We start from the raw sequence: 25,940 nt of genomic DNA on the forward strand, positions 1-25,940 counted from the left end.
CCAGGCACAGTAGCCTCATGCCTGTAATCCCAGCACTTTGGGAGGCCAAAGTGGGAGGATTGCTTGAGCCTAGGAGTTCAAGACCAGTCAGGGCAACATAGTGAAACCTTGTCTCTATTTAAAAAAAAAAAAAAAAAAAAAAAAAAACTGAAAATGATTTTGTAAGTAATCACTTAAACTTACCCTCCTGAGAGAACAGGTAACACCACTCGAACAAATGGAGGATCAAATGGAAAGTTATCCTAAAAAGCAAATAAGCAAGTTAAGAACATCCTCAATGTTACACTACTTTCAAGATTTTAAAAGATTATATAAAGAATGTGTAATTTATTATCAGATAATTGGTAAAAGTTATAAAGTTAGTATCTAAAACTAAAACAAAAACCAAAGCAAATAAAAATGAAGTTAAAACCAGACCCAAAGCAAATAAAAATGAACTTAATATCAGGCCCAAACAGAACAGTGTTATGGTAAACTCATGAATTATGTGAAGGGGTCCCACTTCAATAAAACTATATACAGGAACCATTCCAATAATGATAAACTAGGTAATTTAGATCAATCGTCTGACTAAGAACTAGAAAGGTGAACAAAATGTAACAGTTTCAGGGCTAAGGGAACACCAGAGAGCAGGGTCTTCTTCCCCCCAACCCCCTTGGGTTTTCTTCCAGTGACAGAAGAAAAAAAGAAGAGGTTACCAAGCTGAGCTAGAACTCACAGACTCACAGAGCTCACAAAAAGATAAACACCGGAGCTCTCCTCTCCACCGAGGAGAGGCCCTGCTAAGTCTCCCACTCCTTAGGTTGGGACCCTGAAGAACAAGGGGCAAATTGCCCTAACAGCTTTAATCGTCTCAATTCCTGACTGGATGAGGCGATCCTGGGTTGCTGATTTCCAAGGCCCTGGCAAGGACAAATGTAAATCTTCTCTAGAGAATATCATCCAAGGCTTCGAATTAGTTATACCATGTTTCATATATAACATCTATCACCAAAAATAAGCCACATGAGACTTAAAGACTGTCGACATAACAGGAAACAAGAGAAGCAAACAACAGACACGAAGTCACAAGGGATCAAGATAAGAGCTACTGCCAAACATAAGCAAGGAAAGACAAGACAAGACTGAAAACCTGGCAGAGAAATGCAAATTACAAAAAATGAACCATATGGAAATTCTGAAATTTAGCAATACAATAGCTGAAATTAATAACTTAATGGATAAGTTTAACCACAGCAGTAACTTAATAGAAGAGAGATTCAGTAAACTGGAAACTAGGTCAGAAAGACAAAATGGTAGAAAATGGAGAAAATAAAAAATATACTGAAAAGTTTATTACATATGTAGGGTTGTGGAAGAAAAAAAAAAAAAAAAAAAGAAGAAGAATGGGACAGAAGCAATACCTGAAGATATGGTTGCTGAGAATTTTCCAAAACTAACCAAAGACTTCACAAGATCTAACCACCATAAATACTTCAAGAAACAATGGAAGCTAGGGTAAGAGAATGGTATCTTCGAGGTGCTGGAAGGCACAGCCAACCTAGAAAGTTACACTCAATGAAAATATTCTTCAAAAATGAAATGAAAATTTTTTTTATCTTCAGACTCACACTAAAGGAAATACTATAGGATATTTTCAGACAGGAGAAAGAGGATCTTCAATGAAAATGTGGAGAATAAAGAGCATGAAAAAGAGCAAACGTGCATGTGGATCTAAGTGAATACTGACTGACCATATAATTAAGTGTAGGGTTTTAGGTAAGCGTAGAACTAAAGTACACAATGACAGCGGCACATATGTGGCAGGCAGGACATGAACTCACAGTGTTCTACGGTCCTTGTATTGAAAAGGAAAAGAAAAAATACATAAATTTCCAAGTTTATATTAGACTTTGACAAGTCAAGGACATATTGTAACTGCAAGGGTTGTGAAGAAGAGTAAGAACTACATTGACAGAGGTAGAAAACTAGGGTCATCAAAAAAATCCGAAAGAATGACAAAAAGCAATGTGAAGCAAGAAGGACAAACAGGAATGAATCTATACGATGGAGATTCGGACCCCAGAATCAGCAATAACTAATGGGTCCAATTAAAAGACAAAGATCATCAGACTTGATAAAAATAAATGAAGAAGATGATATAAGATGAGGGATAAGAAGAAATCATTTTCTATCTTGCAAGAGAAATGTAAGATTATCCACAAGATACCAACTTAATGACACAAGATACCAACTTAATGACAGTTATTATAATCTGCTTTCAAATAAAGTAGCTCACCTTTCATCTATATTTAACAGACATAATGAAAAGTATAGAGGTTGATATAAAGCTTGGTAAAGTACAACTTCATTTAACTTATTATTTAGATTTTTTTTTTTGAGTCGGAGTTTCACTCTGTCGCCCAGGCTGGAGTGCAATGGCGTGACCTTGGCTGACTGCAACCTCTCCCTCCTGGGTTCAAATGATCCTCCTGCCTCAGCCTCCAGAGTAGCTAAGATTACAGGCACCCGCCACCACGCCTGGCTAATTTTTGCATATTTAGTAGAGATGGGGATTTCATCATGTTGACCAGGCTGGTCTTGAACTCCTGACCTCAGGTAATCCACCCATCTCAGCATCCCAAAGTGCTGGTAATACAGGCATGAGCCATCCTACCTGGCCTATTAGATTTTTAAACATGTGAATCCCTAATAAATGACTACAAAACCTCTTCATTGATAATGTATGATTTAATTCATTGTAAACAGTTCAGAATTAACTCTTCCACATCAAAACCTGGGAACTCTATTCCATAAACTCTGTACCCTGAAACTCAGGAATCTAGATTTTACAGAAATAAAGAGAGTTCTTCGGGGTAGGGGGGAGATTGAGGGTGATTGTTAAGAAGTCTGAGTTACCTTAGTATATATTAACTCAGAACCAGTCTCTCAGGCTCTACAAGGATCTCATGAAGTCATCTGATTTTTCCATTTAACATCTCAGCCTTCTAAGTTATTCTTAAGGATGAGAACATTCTACTTTACATCACCAGATGGGTCTAAATAGTTACAACAAATCACTTCATATTGAGTTGAAAAACTACCTCTTTGTAATTTGACTCACTAGTTCTAGTTTTGTGCCCTGTGTTCACCAAAAACAAATAAAAACTAATGCTTCCATATACATGCTCCTTCAAACAGTTGAAGGCAAGCTAACATCAACCCCCCATATTCTCTCCAAATCCACAATGTCACCACCTGTATCCTAGGACATGGAATACAATCTCTTCCCAATCCTGGCTGAGGTTCTCTAAATAAACCTCAACTTACCTAAATAGACCTTTCTTAAAGTACTACTTCAGAATTCAATTCAGTAATTCTGATGTTGCCTATAACATCAGAAAATGACTTCCTTAAAAGCACAGCAAGTCGGATTTACCAAAGTGCTGACCAGGTCGGATTCCCTCCTGCCCTCACTCCCATCTTGGTGTTATGCTTTATCTCAAGTTCCATTTTTCTTAATATTCATGACTCTAAACTTGTCACTATGGACATCAGACGCCATAAATATATATTGTTCTGGCTCCTTCCTGTAAATCTTTCCAAGGCATACCTGCTATCCTCCAAAGTCTGTGAATCCCGATACTAATAACTTGGCAATTCAGTTTAAGGTCCTCTTCAGAAGGTCAGTTAGCTCAAGGCAATCACATTCTTCCCAGGCCTCTTAAGAAAAACTCCAACCCCAGAAAAGGCCCTTCTTTCTGGTATCAGGAGCCATGGTCCAGAAACAGAAATCCAATAGAATTTCAGCCATTTACCTCCCAGATCGTCCCCTCCCTGAAGTTCTACCTAGAGCAGGAAAAAATAATGAAAACACCACCTGCAGTCACGAATCCTCCAGTTTCCTGGCCAGAATTTCATATTCCCATAAAGTTATCTCTCAAAGAGGACGTGACAAGGGAGGGGCACATCAGGGGTTACAAGGACTGATTAAAAAAACAAAAAGGTTATATTCTTAAGTTTGGTGTTAGGCATATGGACATATGACTTAATGTTTTAAAAAGAAAGATACCTTTCTGGTTTTTTGTGTTTTGTTTTTTGTTTTTGGCCTGGGTGCTTCATCTGCTCCCCCATATGAATTAGTAAAAATGTTGCCATTAGCAACTTCAGTCAATATATACCAGATTCATACTTTAAGAAGACAACCCAGTTGACAACCACAACAGTTTCTATGATAACAATAGTGACAGGTAATACTGACATTTGGGTCATTTCAAGAAAGTTCAATCACAAGGTATATCCCCAAGCAAAAATATACACATAAAAAAGCTATGTAAGAAGCTTTTAGAAAAGTATTACTATCGTTTTTGTAAGTACAAAGGCAGTATTCTTTTTTCCATCAAAATATCTCACATATCCATAAATTTTAAACCATTACATTGTATCCAGATCCATATTAAATCATTAACATTTTTTCTAGATTGCACTGCTATTCTTTAACCATTATTTTTAGCATCTTAACAATACTTTATTAGGCAAGGCATGGTGGCTCATGCCTGTAATCCCAACACTTTGGGCAGCTGAGGCAGGCAGATCACCTGAGGTCAGGAGTTCGACCAGCCCGGCCAACATGGTACAACCCCCTCTCTACTACAAATACAAAAATTAGCCGAGGGTGGTTGTGCACCCATGTAATCCCAGCTACGAGGAGGCTGAGGCAAGAGAATTGCTTGAACCCAGGAGGTGGAGGTTGCAGTGAGCTGAGACTGAACCACTGCACTCCTGCCTGGGCAAAAAAGCAAGACTCCATCTCAAAAAAAAAAAAAAAAAAAAAAACTTATTAAATATAACACATAAATTCAGAAAAGTACATAAAACACAGAGGTACACTTTAAGAAGTTATTATAAATTATGTGCCCATGTAACCACCAACCTGGTCAAGGAATATATTACAGCCAGTATCCAAGAAGCCCACAGATGTATCTTTCAGTTCACACCTCCTTACCTCCCACTCCTTATCCTAACCTGTATGTAATCACCTCTTTGTTCTTAGTAGTTTTACTACCCAAGTATGAATCCATAAATAAGTGTTCCTCAGTTTTCTTTTCATTTTTGCCCCGCTAAAAAGGCTTTTTAGAAGTTTTCTTCCTAATTTTACTCCCCCTGCTCCATGAAATTTTAACACCACAGATAGATTGTACATCTGTTTATGTTACGTAGCCCCCTTTGGAGGGCAGCAGACCATTATAACAGCTAAGATTTTCACTCTGAAGATCAATTTTCACTCCACAGCAGGTGACATTGCCTCCACTAAGAATGTATGCCCTAACCAACATTTGTTTTACCTATTTTTGAACTCTATATAAAGGGAATCGTACAAAATAGGTTTTGGAATCTGGTCTCTTTTGCTTATTAGGTGTCAAGATCCACCCCATCTTGTCCCACATAGCTGTAAACCATTTTATAAACACCACAATTCTCCATTTTATTGAAATGAACACTTGGGTTATTTTCTGTTTGGAGCTATTATAAATGATGCTGCTCTGAACATTCCTGTGTTACCTGGTACACGTAAGTACTCACATCTTACGACAGTATGTCTGCAATACTTCTGAACCAAAGGGTATGAGGAACTTCTACCTAACCAAATTGTATTCCAAAGCCTTTGTACAACTATACGCCCCCACTGGAAGTATATGGCGCTCTGTAACTATTTTCTTACCTTAAAAGAGAAGTTAAGCAATATATATTCTATGCCTTCTTTTTCTTTTAAGATCTGAAGATCGCTGTGCAAAGGACTATCAGGGTCGACCCTAAGAATTAAAAAACAAAAAACAGTTTCAAATAAAAAGTTAGAGATTTGTTAACTGAACTCAGAAATGAACTAGTCTGACAGCTAAAATAGAGCACCTAGGGTAAGTTCCAGAAAGAGAAGGTCTGAAGGTGCTCCATTATCACCAGGAAAAACAGAGGTCATTATAGTTCCCAGCTCCTTGGGAATAAATGTCCAAAAGAGACCATAATACTCTAAATCTAATCTAATAAGGGGTTTTAGAGTTCAGTCACTCTAAAAGAAAAGTCACATGCATATAATTTTCTCAAGAACTCAAAAAAAGTTTAATATGCCTTCCTACACTTGTATTGTTAGCCAAGGGGTTCAAGTAGAAAATCTGCCATGGATGGGACTACGAAAAGTTAAATCACTAAAAAAAATCTGTGTTTGTCTACAACTGTCCTATATATACGGGTCCAATTTGGCCAATTTGGATCCCACCTCCCCACAACTTTTTTTTTTTTAAAGAGTTGTGGTATTTCACTATGTCATCCAGGATGAAATACAGTGGCTCACTGCAGTCTTGACTTCTAGAGCACAAGATCTTCCTGCCTCAGCCTCCCACCACCCCCAATAGCTAAGACTACCGGTATACTCCACCACACCTGGCTATTTTTTTTTTTTTTCCAGATGAGGTCTTGCTATGTTATCCAGGGTGGTCCCAAACTCCTGGGCTCCAGAGATCTCTCATCTCATCCTCCCAACGTGCTGGGTGGTTCCTTATTTCAAAACTGATTATCACAGTCAGTCTCATGAAGTTATTAAACACACTTTTGTTCTAAGTTCCCCTGTTCTTGAGAACTCCATAAAACACTTTATCCCGCAGCTGGTCCCTTTTTTTATCTTACTTTCTTATTCAGCCTGAGAAGCAGCTCATTTAAACAATCTAAGGACTATTTCTATAGAAACAAGGTCTAAAGTTTTAACTAAAAGCCACAGTGTAAAGGTATCAAATTAGAAGGGAAAAACCTCCATCGTGATAGTCTACCATTGCAAAGAGTGGGTTAGCATTAAAAAACCACTTACTTCTGCAGTTTAACATGCCAGTCATATAAACTGTCATTTATGAGTTCCACTGAATAAATCCCTGTTAAGATACAGAGCACGTTAGCTACTCTTCATTTGATTATATAACTATTCCTATGGCAAAAATGTATAAATAGCCAACGAAAGCTAAAAATTCTGCTCTTAAAACCCAGAACGACTAAGCTATATAGTAAATATTACACCACTGCAGCTGAGTATCTTATGCCCTTAACAGATAATTATAGCCATCAATTGAGAAGATTCTTTAATGAGGTGAAAAACTGCTTACCATTTGGTCTGAGTGGAAAAAAAAAATTATGCAAAATCACATGTACTTGAGACTTTTCTTCTATGAACATACATTTCTACAAAGATGGAATCCTTCCACGTATTTTGTTTTATAATCACTCTTCAACTTTCAGGGACATCTTTCCAAGTCAGTATACATAAATCTACTCACAGTATTTTTCATGACTTTGTTGCAGTTTACTTTATGGATATGCTTTAACCAATTCTGCCCGATATCTGTTTTTTTCTATATAAACAATACTGAAACAAATGATTACTTAACATTTAAAAATAAAACCAGTATTCAAATGTTTGTACTTTATTAGCTTTCTACAGATAAACTTTTAAACAAACTTCTTACACAAAAAAACTGTAATGACACCCATAATTCTAACGTCTCGGAAACAAGTTTGGCTTATCCTGTACTCTATAAAGCAAGGGTTTTTCCTTGTTTTTATTTTTTAAGCAAGTTCTAATAATTTTGATTTGCTCATGCTAAGAATTCCTGAATGCATCATAATGCTATCTTATATATATTTTTTGAGACAGAGTCTTGCTCTTGCTGCCCAGGCTGGAGTGCAGTGTTGCAATCTTGGCTCACCGCAGCCTCTGCCTCTCGGGTTCAAGTGATTCTCCTGCCTCTGCCTACTGAGTAGCTGGGATCACAGGCACATGCCACCACACACAGCTAATTTTGTATTTTTAGTAGAGATGGGGTTTTGCCATGTTAACCAGGCTGGTCTCGAACTCCTGACTTCAGATGATCTGCCCACCTTGGCCTCTCATCAAGTGCTGAGATTAGAGGTGTAAGCCACCGAACCCAACCAATGCTATCTTTTCCAATTAAAGTTTGGTTCTTTATTCAATACTATTAGAATCTCTGAAACAATATCAGAATTTTACCTCTAGTTAGAGAGGTTCCATAATATTCATGTCATATTGAGTAAGAATACTCAAGTGAGACAATGAAATGAAAACTTTAAAAACCTACATACTTTAAAGGTAATAAGCTAACTATCTCTACAACAAGAATTGAGGATATTGCTTTCAAAATCGGGGGTGGGGAATAATAAAAAATCAACTTGGCAATCATTCTCCGTACAATGAAATGCTTTACTCTTATTTACTTTCCAAGCAATATTGCTCATGCTTTCACCAAAAGATAAAAGTCATGCAGGGGGCTCACTCTTTATCAGGAAGAGAACAAAATTCCAATGGACCTATCAAAACCTTTTTTAATCCAAAAATCAAACAACTCATCCTATTTTACCCTTACATCTTTTGAAATTTTATTGCATTTCAGTTTCACATTCCTAAAATAAAGCCAGTAAACATTTCCATTTCAGTCCAGTTTTAAGAAATGACATTTACAACCTGACAATAGAAAAGAGCAGAACCATAAGGAGAGTGGGGATCCAGGAATCCTTACCTGTTTTATAACTCTGTGATCTGTATATGTCCCTGAGCTCTTTCATAAGTCTATCTGAAGCTTGCACTGACCCAGACACCGCACCCTGAAACACAAAAACCACTGTTTACCAGGGTCCGTTGAGCCAAGTAATTAAAGATTTAAGGTATTTCAATCTGATACAAAAGATTACAGTAAACATGGATCACCACTCAACATTTTAAGAAAAACGAGTCCAATTAAATGAAGCATTATGAAGTTTCAAGAGGATACAAAACTAGGCACAAGTCTGGTTCATTTCCTATGTCTTATCATGTGAAAAAGTCTAGTCAACAATGTCCAGACCACCATGGACTCCACAATAGCACAGAGTTCGGTATGAGTCTATTCCAAACCCCAGCAACTTAAGACACTCAAAGTGACACATTATTAACTAAAATACACTTCCATTCATAAGACTATAAGCAAGACTATTACACAGTCTAGTTCACACATTAAGACACTTTAAAGTGAGAAACATGTATCCCCATATGCAACTGGTTTCAGTTTTTCTTTGCTCTACTAAAAATTATAAAATAATATATAAATAAGATTGAAGGAGTGAGAGTAATCTAACTGGTTTCAACACTTGATAGCTACTTGCCTAACAATTCACTCCCTGTTTTGGAGAACCTGTGCCCAAGACAAAGTAACTGGTTCTCAGATTTTGTGGAGTTGGTAAATAGCCCTAATACAAGGCAGGAAATAGTAAGTGTCCAGATAATCATTTGATGTTTCCCTACTCTGAGCATTTTATATATATGCACACATCATTCTCATTTTTTTCATAGCAATCATCCAAAAGGTATGTACTGTCTAGCCATATTTTAGAGTTGAGGAAAGAGAAACCATAAAAGGTGTGTTTGTCACCAAACTCAGTGTTCTTTCACATTTTTGCTGCTTCACATAAAAGAGATATTAAGTTGTGGCCAGGTGCAGTGGCTCACGCCTGTAATCCTAGCACTTTAGGAGGCCAAGGCAGGCAGATAACTTGAAGTCAGGAGTTCAAGACCAGCCTGGCCAACATAGAGAAACCGTGTCTCTACTAAAAATACAAAAATTAGCCATGCACGGTGGTGGACACCTATAATCCCAGCGACACAGGAGGATGAGGCAGGAGAATTGCTTGAACCCTGGAAGCAGAAGTTGCAGTGAGCCAAGATCATGCCACCACATTCCAGCCCAGAAGACAGAGCGAGACTTCATCTCAAAGAAAAAAAAGAGGCCGGGCGCGGTGGCTCAAGCCTGTAATCCCAGCACTTTGGGAGGCCGAGGTGGGTGGATCACGAGGTCGAGAGATCGAGACCATCCTGGTCAACATGGTGAAACGCCGTCTCTACTAAAAATACAAAAAATTAGCTGGGCATGGTGGCGCGTGCCTGTAATCCCAGCTACTCAGGAGGCTGAGGCAGGAGGATTGCCTGAACCCAGGAGGCGGAGGTTGCGGTGAGCCGAGATCGTGCCATTGCACTCCAGCCTGGGTAACAAGAGCAAAACTCTGTCTCAAAAAAAAAAAGAAAAAAAAGATGTTCAGTCAAAAGAGAAAAATTACTTTTGGTTGAGTCAGAGTAGGACAGATCAAAGTCAGCTTCACCTAGGAGGAAGAATTTGAATTGTATTTTGTAGAAGAGTATTAATTTGAACATACAGATCCCATGGGAGGAAGGTAAGCAGAGAAAACGGCATCAACAGGCTGGAAAGGGGCATATACAGGGATCAGCAGGTGGTTCCAGAATGTGAAGAGCAGATGAACAGGTAAAAAGTGGCTACTCATAGACGAGAAAGGTAATCTAGTGCAACAAAACATATGACTAAGGCTAGGCATGGTGGCTTATGTCTGTAATCCCAGTACTTTGGGAGGTCGAGATGGGAGGATCATTTGAACTCAGGTGTTCAAGACCAGCCTGGGCAACACAGAGAGACCTCATCTCTACTAAAAATTAAAAAAAAAAAAAAAAAAAAAAGCCTGGTATGGTAGCACATGCCTATAGTCCAAGCTACTTGGGAGGCAGGAGGATTACCGGAGCCTGAGAAATCAAGGCTACACTGAACTATGACTGTGCCACTGCACTCTAGCCTGAATGACAGCGAAAGACCCTGTTTTAAAATAAACATATGATTGAATCCACCACTAAGGCGGGAATGGAGCAGGAGGGCAGCTGAGATAGACATGTTAATGAACTGCCTGGTATTAACTGTAATTACTTAACCACAAAAGTCCAGGTTCTAGATATTTACACACTTACATTTAAATGGTCTTGTCTTTGAGTCTTTCTAATTTTCTCTAATATTGCCAAATTTTCTTTTTCAATTCCTTCATCCTCTGACTTTTTCCCACTAATAGGCTCTTCTTCCTTCATCTCATAGTGATCTAAGTCTTCTATATCCTGCAAAAAAAAAAAAAAGAAGAAAAATGTTAGCTTATTCAACCTATTTTTCTTCAGTAGTTTCTTATGCCAAAAGCTAAATTATTCTTGACTCACTGGGGGACAAGAAACAGAATATACCTATCCTATAGGGAGAAAGAAAAAGCCCCCACATTCAATTCAAGAGGTTCCCTCCTTTTATATCCCCCATTTTATTTAAAAGTTAGACTCTGGGTAAAGCAGGTTTAAAAGTTTTACAAAGTCATAACTATTACAAAATAAGCCATCCCTTATATTTCCTACTAAGAGGAACCTGTGAAACAGTTTAGCAGAGGCATCGAGAACCTTAAGTGTTCATAGTTTGTTCCAGGAACTCAACTTCTAGAATTGTATTCTAAGAACCTAAACTGTAGACACAAATTTAGACAGAAAGACACCTATTTTCAATATTGCAACCACAAAAACAAACACAAAATCTCCATGTGCAAAAATAGGCAATTATTAAGAGGCCACTGAAATACCAACATAGCATAATTTCTCCTGTATCAAAAAACTTTAAAATGAAAAACAGAATACAAAAAAGAGTACAAAGAATTTCAATTATGCTGACATATGCACAAAAAAAGAAAGACCAGATGAACTTATATTTAAATGTTAGTTTCAGTTAATTTTAGTTGTTATCTCTGGAGACATTTAGTGCCTTCCCCTAATTTCCAAGTTTCATGTAGTAAGCATCTATTGACATTTGTAACTAGAAAATAAGTTACAAAAAGAATTTTATCTTAGGTCCTCAGGAAGTTGAGTTAGGAGGATCATTTGAGTCCAGGAGTCTGAGGCTGCAGTGAACTATGATCATACCACTGTACTCCAGCCTGGTGTCAGAGTGAGACCCTATCTCAAAAAAAAAAAAAAAAAAAAGGAAAGAAAAAGAAAAAAAGAATTTGAATACCCCTAGACCAATATCTTTATTCACATCATTCTGCTTCCTCCCTTCCCATACTATCTATTCTTACACATATATAAATCTATGCGGAATTTTTTAAATCCTAACTTTTTTGCAATTACCTTATTTCTCTACTTCAATTGCCAAAATTGCTAAAGGAGTAAATTATACTCATCTTGACTTCCTCCACCCCACCCAAGCCAGCGAATTCACCGATATCTAGACCAGGTTAATGACTACCTTCTACCCAGATTCAATAGGCCTTTTTTGATTTTGTTTTTGCTGCTGTTGTTTTTGAGATGGAGTCTCGCTCTGTCACCCAGGCTGGAATGCAGTGCCCGGATCTCGGCTCACCGCAGCCTTCGCCTCCCTGGCTTCCTTTTTGGAATGCCATCTCTTTAAGCCCTATAACGCCCTGTTCTCACTCAAACTCTGCCCATAACTCCATACTTCTTGGAGCTCTCTGCTCCTAGTGTGCACCTTTTAGCCCTGATCTCCCATGCGACACGTTGTTTTCCTCACAATTCTCACAAATGCCTTTAGCGCCTTAGTCACGTTCCCATCCACAAAACTTCTTTCCCTGAGTATTAATTAGCACATCCCAAACAGAATTCAACATTATCTTTCTAAAACAATATTCTCAGCACACTATCGCCTGCCTGTTTAAGGCCTTCCTATCAATAATCACACCAAACAGAAACATGTTGGTCTCTAATTCAAGACTTTTAACCATCTGCCTTTTCCAGTCAATCCTGCTTTCCATGACTTCAACACATCAACCTTCCTTCTCAAAAGAAAAGCAGCCATTGCATCCAAACGCACCATGTCCAGGGTTGTTCTGGGCCTGTTCCCACATTATTTTAGGAGCCTAGAATCTCTGCTTTTCACCTGACCCAATCTGACATCTCCAAAGTTCCGGCTCCTCCCTTTCTAGATTTGCCTCGATGTTGTGGTTCCTTGTTTATCTTGTGAGGGGAAAAGAAAAGGTTCATGAACTTTATAGTACAATGGCTGCTTCAGGGTATACTGGACCCATGGAAAAGGTTTTTTTTTTTTTTTTTTTTGAGACGGAGTTTCGCTCTTGTTACCCAGGCTGGAGTGCAATGGCGCGATCTCGGCTCACCGCAACCTCCGCCTCCTGGGTTCAGGCAATTCTCCTGCCTCAGCCTCCTGAGTAGCTGGGATTACAGGCACGCGCCACCATGCCCAGCTAATTTTTTGTATTTTTAGTAGAGACGGGGTTTCACCTTGTTGACCAGGTTGGTCTCGATCTCTCGACCTCGTGATCCACCCGCCTCGGCCTCCCAAAGTGCTGGGATTACAGGCTTGAGCCACCGGGAAAAGGTTTAATGTTTTCATGCAGTTTATTCCACCTAAGCTAAACTGCATAAAAACACTGAAACAAACTCTAATTCTAAGTGGACAATTTTAAAGATCATTTTACTCTCAGACTCATAAAACAATCCTACAGCCAGAAACGATGACACGGGCCTGTAATCCCAGCACTTTGGGAGGCTGAGGTGGTGGATCGCTTGAGGTCAGGAGCTCATGAGATCAGCCTGGACAACAGAGCAAGAACCAATCTCTACAATTTTTTTTTTTTTTAAATCTGGACATGGGGCACATGCCTAGTCCCAGCTACTTAGGAGGTTGAGTTTGGAGGATTGCTTGAGCCCAAGATTTTGAGGTTGCAGTGAGCTGTTATCACACTACTACACTCCAGCCTGTGTGTCAGTGAAACCCTATCTCAAAAAAACAAACAAAAACAAGCCTACAACACTGCCTCTTTAGTTCTGAAGCATTCTGAAAGTACATTTTAGATTAAAATTTTCCAGATCAAGAAAATAAAAGCATGTATTAATTATAAGATCCAAAACAGAGAAAGTATTTAAAAAAAAAAAATCAAGCCATGGAATTCACATACCTGCTATTTGGTCAATACAAAGACACAGATCTTTGTTCCGAAGTCTGATTTTAAATGCAAAGCTTCAGAGCTTGAAAACATCTAAAATTATACCCATGACTGACAACTGGCCTAAGCTCAATGTCTTTGGAATTTGCTCTACTACATTTGCTATGATTTGAATGTGCTCCCTCCAAAATTCAGGTGTTGCCAATATGATCTTATTAAGAGGTAGAAGAACCTTTAAGAGGAGATTAAGCCAAGAGGGCTCCTTCCTCCTTAATGGGATTAAGGCCCTCATGAATGAGGCTTCACACACTGGACTAACTTACTCTCCTGCCCTTCTGCCTTCTACCCATGTGAGAATGCAACAAGAAGGCCCTTAGACACCAAATGCTGGTATCTTGGTCTTGGACTTCCCAGCCTCCAGACCAGTCTCCAGTATTCTGTTATAACAGCATAAAACAGACTAAAACAAAAATCTTTGATGATTTTTCAACAAGAGACAGTTTCATTACTTCTGGTGATGAGTCTGTAAAATTTTCTCAAATTCTCCTTTTATTCGAACATAAATTTTTTAAACTTAGTTCCCCTCCCTAAAAATAACCAAACACAGGTTAAGTACTGATTAGTATTAAATATAAATATAATTTGAGTGCTACAAGTTAAGAGCTTTTGTTTTCCAGGAAATCAAATACAAAGACTTCAGATAAATTTACTCAAAGGCATATCATGAGTTAGAGGTGAAGCCAGAATTTATAAATTATATTCCATTCCAAACACAACGTGCTTTCAGTTATTCCACATTAATAGTAGTCTATAAAAAAGATTAGAAAATTACTCAAGTGTCCAAAAATGGAGAGATTCATGAACTGTTATTCTTATATAAAATACCTACTTCAGCCATCTCTTCTTCTTCATCATCTTCTTCTGAAGTCACTTCTTCTGTTGTCCCATTCTGAAACAGAGAAAGAATCTACCAGGGCTGCACAGAACAACTATGCACAGGCTGAGGACATCAGAAGACTGGTGCCATAGCTTTAGGGACAAACTCTCAACTATCTGTCAGTACAGTTTCACTCCCAGAGAGTTTACTGAAATTAAAATGTTTTATGTTTAAATCCAGCTTTGACTAACAAATAACAGCTATCAGCTTTTAAAAATTAAACACCTTTGAACAATTCAACTTAACTGATGCCTTAGGAATAAAGAAAAGCAACAAATATAAAGCAAAACAGAAAAAAAAGTTAAAACATTATCTAACTTAAAATAAAAACACAATTTACTTATATGTCAATATGCGTAAGATCAATGGTTTATTTTGTCTAAAATAAAACATCCTTAACTATCGCTAAAATAGCTACCTTTTTAACTTTGGAGAGCCTGAATCATTATATAAATTCAATTGCCTTACATTTTGAAAGGTCAGATAAGTTATTTATAATAGATATTTCACAAAACTAAGAATTATGAAGTGATTACCTAAGAAGTGAATTTATTTTTAAAAACGTTATTTACTACTAAATACTTCTCTACAATACACAACTTACCAATTTACATAATTTACTATTTATGAAGTTCAGAAATGAATTTGGTGGGGATTTAGGAAGGATCTTCGTATCCATTTCTGGCAAGTTCAAAAGATAAGCTTCCTGGCCAGGACACAGAATAAAAATGCATCTTTAAACACGAAGACCAGTTCAGGTTAGAACCCAGAATATGTAAAAGATCAAGAAACTAGGATCCAGAGATCAAGTAAGACCAACAAAGGTCTCAACTCTATCTAAGCATCTGTTATTAGACACTCTGATGGAATAATTCTTAAGAAAAACAAACCTACGATCACAGAGGGTATTAGAACTCTTCTGGATTAGTGAGCTGGAGAATGCCACGTAGATAAACACACCCATGCAGAATTAACTTATATTTCCTTTAAATCTGCATCGCTTTAGACATTCTTTTGTCTTCTAAAAACCAAATGGAAAAAAGAAGCAAGCAGCAGCTTCCAAAATGTAATGCACCCCTTCTTCGTTTCTCTACATTGTTATATTCCAAATCCAACTGTTCTGGGTATCTAAAGAATATATACCTAACCTAAAAGTCCCAAAGAGTTTGGTAGCAACAATGGTTGAAACAGCATTTTTGAAATGTTAATTTCAAAGCCTACCCAGAGAATCCATTTTTAAAAAGATCTCTGAGGTGACTGTAACATGCATCCAGGTCTGTAACCATCAGACCAGTTACTACCCTTCATTTTACACATGAAAAAACTGAGCCCCCACCCCCTCAAAAAGGGTAAGTAATTTAATCAAAACAAAAAGTGAGTTAAGCCTGGGAAATCATAAGATGAATTTCATTTCAAGATCTGGTCTGGTCCTCTTTCCAAAACCCCACTGAAATGACAGAATTTTATTTAAAAAAAAAAAAAAAAAAAAAAGGGTAAGTCCATTGCAGCAGCAGAAAAACAACAAATACAAGGAGAATGAATACCCTTGGTGAACCAAAACTACAAGGACACACTGGAAGGCACAAAGCAGATGTAATCAGAATGCCGGGCTTGAGAAAGCCACAATCCCAATCCAAATAAATGGAGGGACCACTTTTTTAAAGAATCAAACTTTTTTTTTTTTTTGGAGATGGAGTTTCACTCATTACCCAGGCTGGAGTGCAATGGCGCGATCTCGGCTCACCGCAACCTCCGCCTCCTGGGTTCAGGCAATTCTCCTGCCTCAGCCTCCTGAGTAGCTGGGATTACAGGCACGCGCCACCATGCCCAGCTAATTTTTTGTATTTTTAGTAGAGACGGGGTTTCACCATGTTGACCAGGATGGTCTCGATCTCTTGACCTCATGATCTACCCGCCTCGGCCTCCCAAAGTGCTGGGATTACAGGCGTGAGCCACCGCGCCCGGCCGAATCAAACATTCTTTACTGTACTTGTCCTAACTACAGTTGGTAACAATTACTCTCCTGTAGAGGAAGCCTATCTCGATTGCCTTTTACTATGAGTGTCAAAACCAGAGAGAAAAGACAGATTTTTTTTTTTTAAACCGAGTCTCGTTCTGTTGACAGACTGGAGTACAGGGGCATGATCTCGGCTCACTGCAATCTCCGCCTCCTGGGTTCAAGTGATTCCCCTGCCTCAGCCTCCCAAGTAACTGGGACTACAGGCGGTATCTCCTGACCTTGTGATCCGCCTGCCTCAGCCTCCCAAAGTGCTGGGATTACAGATGTGAGCCACCTCGCCCGGCCAGAATGTTTTTAATATAACTCAATGCAGCAGCAAAATGTTATAACAGACTCTGCCTCTTCCTTTTAGCTCAGAAGCTGGAAAGCTCACTGGCCAGGACCTCCTCATCCTCATGCCACAGGAAGAGCACAGGTCTGCACACCAGGAGAGGGCAGCCACAGCAGAAAACAGTGATAATTCTGAAGACACTGAGATCAACAACTGATACTGATCAATGGTATACCTCATCTATAAATAAATGAAGAGATAAGCAATCTGAAAGGAAGGTGCCAAGTCAAGTAAGCACAAACGACCTGAAGCACTACTAATGAAGGAAATAAATAGAATTTAAAAACCTGACTGGAATTTTTGGCAGTAATTGAGAAGATACTGCATCCACAAAATAAAAAAGGTTACTATGCAAGCACAATTCTAGAAAGTAAAAATAAGATCCCCTCCACCCCCAAAAAACCACTTGTAGAAGGGCCAGAGTACAATGGACACAGTATTTATAATTAGGAAAACCAAACTGTGACATTCCCTTAGAACAGATGAAACAAAAGGAGATGGGGGTAGAGGGAAAGCAGAAGAGATTAAGTAAGAGAACAGTTAAGAGACATGGAAGATAAAGACATCTAACATTCATCCAGAGGGTGAAGGGGAATAAAAAGAAAGAAAAGAGCCAAGTGCTGCTGAGCTGAAGAAAGACTTTAGAGTATCAAGTGGCTGCGAATGCCCCCAGAATACTGAGGGCTGAACACAGTGGCTCATGCCTGTAATAACAACACCTTGGGAGGCCAAGGCAGGAGTAGCGCTTGAGCCCAGGAGTTTGAGGCCAGCTTGGGCAACATGGTAAAAACCCATATCTACAAAAAGTTTTTAAAAATTAGTCACACATGGTGGCATTGCACACCTGTAGTCCCAGCTACTCAGGAGGCTGAGGTAGAAGGACTGCTTATGCCTAGGAGGTAGAGGCTGTAGCAGGCCGTAATCACACTACTGCACTCTAGCCTGGGCAAGAGAGCAAGACCTCTTTTTTTTTTTTTTTTTTTTTTTTTTAAGGAGTATTGAAAAGTAAAAACCCCCACACTTTGCGGTTACAGAGAAAATCATACCAACTACCAGAAAGAAAAAATATCCAGAAAGAAGTAAGAAGCAGCTAGGCATCAGACTTTTCATTTGCAACAAATATCAGAAGATAAAAGTGTAAAGAACTGGAAAGAGACTCAATTATGAACTTAGAATTCTATATAGCTCCATCAAGACAGGAAGAATATCTGTTTATGTTCACCTCCAGATTCTCCACACCAATGTGGTGGAATACTTTATACAGACTCAGATATCTGTCGAACAAATGATAACAGACAGCAAGTATTCAAGGAACACTCTCCATACACATTCCCACAGACCCTTTCCAGAGGGGGGGAAAAAAAACCAGGATATTATTCATGGATATACTTGACAGGCCGGGAGCAGGAGATGTAACAGAAGCAGCAGCAAGAAGCAAAGACAACAGTAACACCAATAATGTAGTCTAAACAACTGCTGATAATGCAGCTGAAAGGTGACCGGTTATATTCTCTTACCATATTGATGCACTAAAAATAACTCAAAAGTCACCTGAAAATGTTTTCTAAAAAGTTTTTTTTTTTCCTAGATAACTCTGGGGTAAAAGAAGCAATTGATCCTCATGCCCCAGTCATCCAATTCCTAGTATGTGCCCCAGAGAAATGCTGGCACAGGGGTACCATGAAATACAGACAAGAATGATCACAGCAGCATTCGCTATTCCAAATAATGCTGGAAACAACCCACATGTCTGTATATAGTCAAGGGGAGAAATGGTATGATGTACTCAAACGATGGAATAAATACAGCAATGCAAAAGAACTATGGCTACACACAATATGAACAAATTTCACACTAAATGTTGAGTACAACCAGGACATGAAAAAATACATATAGTATGATTTTCAGAAGTTCGAACAACAGGCAGCACTACACTGCACTTTTCAAGGATGTATACGTGAGTGTTAACACCAGAGAAACATAAGGAAAGATGAGCGTACAGAGACAATGATCGGGAAGCAGCCTGCGGAAAGTTTCTGTAGTGCTAGCAATGTGCCTTCTCTTCACCTACATGGTGGCCAGCTGTTGGTTCTCAAGTATTCACTCTAATTATGTGTTACACTAAGCTTAAGTTTTACATATTTTCAATACATGTTGTATCTCCCAATAAAAAGTTTAATAGTATGGCAATGTGAACAAATGATGGAATAAAATCACTTAGAAAATAGATTTTAAAACTTGTGCAATAAAGTCAAACAGCACCCAAAGAAAATGTATACTCTTACATGTTTGTTTATGATGCAATTTAAATCACATTAATCCACTAAACTAGAAAAGGCAAAATAAACAAAAAGGAGAAATAAGACAAGAAAAAAGTGAAACTAGATTTAAAAAATAAAATTAAAGGAGGATTCTTTCAAGACTCTGATAAGTAATCAAAAGAAAACTTTGAATTAAAAAGGCATATAGCCACATGTGAATATGATGCAAAAACTGAAAACTTTACACATCTTTACAACAGCTTAGAAGTACACATGAAGTGATTTTTTTTTTTTTTTTAGAATCTACATTACTAAAACTGAAGAAGTGGAAAATATGGAGATCAACACATAGGAAAAAGACAAAGACTCATCCTCTAGATTGGATTTTTATTTAAACCACAGTTTCTCAACTTCAGGAATATTGATATATTGGGCCAGACAATTCTTTGTGGAGGGTTCTTCTGTGTATTGTGGGATGTTTAGTGACATCCTCTCTACCCAAGAAATGCCAACAGCACTCCTACCATGACCAGTTGTGAAAACCAAAAATGGCTCCAGATATTTCCAAATGTCCCTGGGAGATAAAAATCTCCTCCAGTTGAAAAATACTGTGTAAACTAAATTTACATCCCAGATCTTAGGGGGGAAAAAAAAAAAAAGATGTAAAGCTTCCTAAGTCAACCCTGCAAACCCAATACTGAAATGAAATAAAAGTATAACCTTACTTAATACAGAAGTAAAAATCCAAACACAAAATATTACTGTATCCATTCTAACAGTGCTTATTATAGGAATGCAAGGATGACTGAAAATTAGGAAAATTTCATCATGTAATTCACAAGTTATATCTGTACATAGAATTGTAGGCACAATCATGAAAAACAAGGTACCTCTGTATACATTAAATCCATGATATATCCAGTGAAAAACACAAGTTGCAGATGTCTTACAGAAGGAAAACTGAACACTAAACACATATTTCTCCCATCTGGTCTTTTTCCTGAGGCTCCTCTAGAATACAGTGAAGAATAAACACACAATTACAAAACAGGAATGGAGTTACCAACAGAGGAGACCTCACCTCCACTAGACAGTGACGGTAAATGGAAAATGATTAATTAATGAAGCAAAGCAAACAAAGGTGGAGGTTGGGGGATATCAGTAACAAGGAAGCAAATTTGTCTCACAGCACCCTGGAGAGGCTCTAGACTCAGGCACCAGGTACCCCCGAGAATGGGACCGACAGGCAAGACTGAAAACAGAGCTTAACCAAAAACCTATATACAGAACATTTTCCAGGCCCTGAAACACACTGCTCTCCCACATCTCCTTAAGCACAACCCAAGCAAATGTATCTACCTCAGGCGAGAGAACACAGGTTTCATCTCCAGAGGAATGAAGTAGCTCCAGACATTTATGACTGCACCAGGAGATAGGAAATAAGATAGACGGGTGGGGAATAACAATTGGGAATCAGCCTAAATTCCCCCTAAAAGCTATCAGTTGACAAGTCTTGGCCACAGAGAACTCCCAATCAGTCTTGATTGATTGATTGATTGATTGATTGATTGGAGACAGTCTTCCACTCTGTCACCCAGGCTGCAGTACACTGGCATGATCACAGCTCACCTCCTGGCTCAAGTGATCCTCCCGCCTCAGCCTCCTGAGTAGCTGGGACTACATACAGGTGCCACCATACCCAGCTAATTTTTTTATTTTTTTGTAAAGGTGGGGTCTTAACTCAAAGGCTTAACTTAAAGGCGGTCTTAAACTCCTGGGCTCAAAAGATCCTCCCACCCCCGCCTCCCAAAGCACTGAGATTATAAATGTGAGCCACCACACCCAGCCTCCCAATCAGTCTTTTAGTACTTCTCTCAAATATGAACAAAAAAGGGAATTAAAAGACTACAAATGGCTGGGGGGCATGGTGGTTCATGCCTGTAATACCAGCACTTGGGAGGCTGAGAAGGGTGGATCACAAGCTCAGGCGTTCAAGACCAGCCTGGCCAAGATGGAACCCCATCTCTACTAAAAATACAAAAAAATTAGCTGGGCATGGTGGTGGGTGTCTGTAATCTCAGCTACACGCGAGGCTGAGGCAGAGAATTGCTTGAACCCAGGAGGGAGAAGGTGCAGTAAGCCAGTATCACACCACTGTACTCCAGCCTGGGTGACAGAGCAAGACTCCATCTCAAAAAAAAAAACGACTACAAATGATGAGCAACATAGAATAGATACTTGAGGAAAAGCTTTAAAATAAATACATAAATATAAACAGACTACTAAATAAATTATTAAAGAAAAAAGAGATGTTAGGGAAGAGCCAAAGAGTATCAAAATAGCTCCTTAAAGACATTTATGAATATATTACATCCATAGAACAAAAATAGAATATGTATAAAAACTAATCAAAGAAAAGGTTCTTAGACCTCAGAGTTCATCTTGGGAGTTGGTCCCCAATGAGCCACACCTCCTGTCATCACGTCCTTGGAAAGGCCCATCACACAGTGAATCTGGGTTGGCCCCAAGACTCACTTTAACCTACAAAATGTGGCAGAAATGACACTGGCCTGTTCCAGGTCTAAGCCTTAAAAACACCGGGCAGCTACCACTTCTGTGCTTCTGGAAGTCAAAAATAAGAACTGAGTATCCTCCTGGATAAGGAGAAGCCACATGAAGAGGCCCAAGAGGATGAGATGCTATGCAGAGAGAAGAGCCACATGAAGAAACAGCAACGCAGCAGCCCTGTGGATGAAGAAGGCGTCTCGACACTGCGCTGCAGCTGAGCACCCAGACGGCCAGTCCCTGCCACTGTCTAACCACTCCGTGAGAGTTACCAGATGAGACCAGCAGAAAAACTGTCCAGCTAGTCCCAGTTAACCCACAGAGTAGTGAGAAACAGACAAAGGTGTTGTTTTACGCCATTAAGTGTTGGAATAACTGTTTACGCAACAATAAATAAAACTTGTCAAGTTATGACTGTCCAAATAAAATTTCCAAAAGTTGAAAGATAAGAAAAATATTCCAGATTTTAAAAATTAAAGAATAGGCCGGGTGCGGTGGCTCAAGCTTGTAATCCCAGCACTTTGGGAGGCCGAGGCGGGTGGATCACGAGGTCGAGAGATCGAGACCATCCTGGTCAACATGGTGAAACCCCGTCTCTACTAAAAATACTAAAAATTAGCTGGGCATGGTGGCACGTGCCTGTAATCCCAGCTACTCAGGAGGCTGAGGCAGGAGAATTGCCTGAACCCAGGAGGCGGAGGTTGCGGTGAGCCGAGATCGCGCCATTGCACTCCAGCCTGGGCAACAAGAGCGAAACTCCGTCTCAAAAAAAAAAAAAAAAAAAAAAATTAAAGAATAATGATTTAGAAATAATATGAGCTACAAGACTCAAGACAAGTGGTCTAAAATCCAATTAAGACACTTCAAAATGAACAAATGAAAGGGAAAGGAAAAAGTTACCAAGAAAAATACGACAAGATTCAAGATTCCAACTTTAAAAGAACCTATCCATAGGCCTATCCACTCAGTGTACCCAGCTTGATGAATTAAAAAACCCACACTAAGTGTACTGTTGTGCTATTTTGGCTCACCAAGGAAAAGACAAACTCCTAAAAGCTTCCAGAGAGAAAGTCATGCATAAATGAGTGAAACTCAGGATGGCGTAAGAATTCACCATGACTGGTTAGAAGACAACAGCACAGACTTTGAAATTCTAAGGTAAAATTATCCTCCACCTAGAAATACAGAATCAACCGAACTATCAATCTAGTGCGCAGGTAGAATACAACAGAAGTGAACGCTGATGGGGGTGTGTTACGTACCAGACACTGTTCTAAACGGTTTACATGGACCAACTGATTTAATCCCCAGAGTTCCCTAAAAACATAGGTACTACTACTACTACTGGTCCCCCATTTTGCAAACGGAAAATTCATGCATAGAGCAGTTAGGGATTCAGCCCAAGGGCACAGAGCTAGTAGGTAGCAGAACCAAGATTCAAATCAGACTGGCTCCAAAACCCAAACACTAGACAGTATTTTTTCAGAAGCTAGAGCTCAGAAAATGTTCTGCTCCATGCTTTCGTAGGTTTTACTTGAGGATGTGGTCAGGCAAAATGAGAAAGGGTAAGCCAAGAAAGACAATATGGGATCCAGGAAAGAATGGATCGACTCTGGGAGAGCAGATTTAAAAAACCTCAAGATGGTATCTGCACAGCCCACCCAAACAACAACCTGCTAAGACAGGCACAGAGGAGCCAAAGGCTTTGGAAGAGAAGGAGATCTCACACAAAGGGCTAGAACACAATTTTTTAAATTAAAAATTACTATTGTGAAAAAGACACTGCAAAACAAAAAGCAGACCCAAGAAGAGAAATATCCTATCCTAAATATTCTAGAAAACTTGGCTTTACTCTACAAAGTCCTAATTATAATTAGTGATTACTTACATGACTAAAGATAATATTTGAGGAAAGGGAGGTGGGTGGTTAAGTGGGTGTTTTAAGAGCGAAATTCTCATGTATTATGGTTAAAAAAATAAATAACTGATGCCTAAATAAGTAAATCCAGAATGAAGTTACTGGTGGTAGTGAGCTAGCGGAAATTTCTGTTGCTTGCAGGAGTTAACATTTGGGTTAGTCCTTAAAAAGCATTGACAGACTTAGGGAGGTGGCATTTCCAGGTGAAGACGACTGAACAAGCAAAGACAACGAAAGAAGCAAGAGCATTTATGGAAACCAGGAATGTTAACAACGAAAAGGTGGTGGCAGAGAGAAGGGCAATTGTTTGCCTATACAGTAAATACCAGCAGCTCCAAAGAATGAAAAGGTTATTTTTAGTACCTAAAACAGAACAAACAAAACAATTCAATAGGAACAAAAAAAGCTAACTTCTAAATAAGTTGAATAATAAAAAGAAAAACCATCCTAGTTTTACTTTTGCTTGAGACAATTTATTTTAGCTCTTGAACACTAGAGAATTTTTACTTTACCTGACCCGTGGGTAGTGGTTGATCTAGCATCTCAACATCCAGGTGCTTAGGAAGGTTATATAATCTGCAGAGTTCACATATCAACCACTTCAATTGCTGACGAAGCTACAAAACACATTTCAGTAAATAAGCATTATGTTAAAGGGCCCTTAGAAGACATGAATAATGTTATGACTACTGTAATCAATCAAGTAGGAAAGGAAAAAGTTTGTTACTGCTCAACTGCAGCTTGCAGATTTAAAAAGTGGTCTTTAAAATATTTTCAGGAGCCTCTAGTATAACAAAGTTACTGTGGCTTGGGGTACAATCACTACAACTGATAAACCTAGCAGAATGACAACAATAAAGGGAGAGGAAGGAAGTTCCAGACATTGTCCAATTTCTCACTGCCACCTTGTTTTCTGAGAAACTTACAGCTTCAGACAAGAGAACATTAGGGCGTTAAAGAGGCTACCAAAAAAGGAAAAAACCCAGACACAGGCAGTCTTGTTAACACGGATTATGAAATTATATATTCCAGTCATATTCACTTTAAAGTACAGAAGCAAATGTGATGTAGCAGACAGAGCCTGGGACTCTCTAGATGACCTTGGATATAGTACCTAATTCCCTGAGTTTGAGTCCACCCACGTGTAAAACGAAGAAATGAACACTTTCCCACAATGGTAAAGATTAAATGAAACCTGTGGAACCATTTGATACTTAGGAGGCTCTTAAGTGTCTGTCTAAAAAAAATAATAATTCACTAGGAGACTGCAAAGAAAAACTGTAAATTTCCATGTTTAAGTCCAGTTTGTTTTGTAAGCATATTTGCTTTAAGCAAGTAAGCAAGACAAATTATGTGCCCAAGCATGGTTTTCATTGTTTAAAATGTTTCTCAACATATAAAGTGACTTAAATAGGATCTAATAAGGCACCTTACATCACTTGGTCAGGAAGTTTCCTAGGTGGCTCTGACCAAGGAAAGAGATGAAGGAAAAGAAGTAAGTTTACAAAGGACTAAGAAAGAAGACACAGGATTAGAATGGGTTAACAAAGCAAAGAATAAGCCTTCCCAAAGTGGACAACAGAACAAGTGGAAATGAGGAAGGCTGAACAGTAAATTAGGATCCAACGAAAATCTTTATGCTTAAAAGGAAGCCAGCTCCCAGTGTGGATTTGTTATGCACCTGATGCACTCTGTTTTATGCTAAGTACATAATGAAGATGAGGCAGGGCCATCTGGACACAGACCTGGACACTCTGACCTCTGGCACAGAAGGAGCTACAGGAGTGCTGAGGGAGAGAGTCATCAGGGTAGTGGACTCATACCAAGCAACAAGAAAGACAGGGTAGTCCATTTTCCAGGAATTTCCATTTTACTCCCTTCCCCCATGCACAAAAAAAGTATTTGAGCAATGGGAGGAAGAAACTGAGATCACAGGAAAAATAGTAAAAGACATTCAGAAGGACGGGTCTTAGAAACTCTGGGGGTTCAGGGAATAGTAGTATATAAAAGAACGCTAAGACAGTTCCCAGGTTTAGGCACGGGTGACTAGTTTAATTATTTCATTTTGTCCCACACACACTCACAAGGAGAATTACTGAGGAAACACATGATGG

General features: G+C 38.8%; 1 protein-coding gene across 7 annotated transcripts in view; it reads right to left on the reverse strand.

The window, feature by feature from the left end:
* The window catches only part of UBE2Q2 (ubiquitin conjugating enzyme E2 Q2), a 79,270-nt gene that overhangs the window by 18,789 nt on the left and 34,541 nt on the right, over positions 1-25,940 (reverse strand). For 3 of the 7 annotated variants that reach the window (XM_074392639.1, XM_074392638.1, XM_074392637.1), the window contains exons 3-10: positions 24,339-24,443; positions 15,336-15,437; positions 14,684-14,743; positions 10,820-10,960; positions 8,556-8,640; positions 6,839-6,899; positions 5,702-5,792; positions 184-242 (exon numbers count right to left, since the gene is read on the reverse strand). In XM_074392639.1, the coding sequence (XP_074248740.1) occupies positions 184-242; positions 5,702-5,792; positions 6,839-6,899; positions 8,556-8,640; positions 10,820-10,960; positions 14,684-14,743; positions 15,336-15,437; positions 24,339-24,443 (704 nt within the window). Of the gene's footprint in view, positions 1-177; positions 243-3,592; positions 3,829-3,863; positions 3,966-5,701; positions 5,793-6,838; positions 6,900-8,555; positions 8,641-10,819; positions 10,961-14,683; positions 14,744-15,335; positions 15,438-24,338; positions 24,444-25,940 lie in introns of those variants that run through there. The other 4 variants (XR_012516068.1, XM_074392640.1, XM_039468735.2 and 1 more) reach the window with 4 other exon arrangements.

This window comes from Saimiri boliviensis, chromosome 2, assembly GCF_048565385.1.
Source record: "Saimiri boliviensis isolate mSaiBol1 chromosome 2, mSaiBol1.pri, whole genome shotgun sequence".
In the NCBI taxonomy this organism is placed as follows: Eukaryota; Metazoa; Chordata; class Mammalia; order Primates; family Cebidae; genus Saimiri; species Saimiri boliviensis.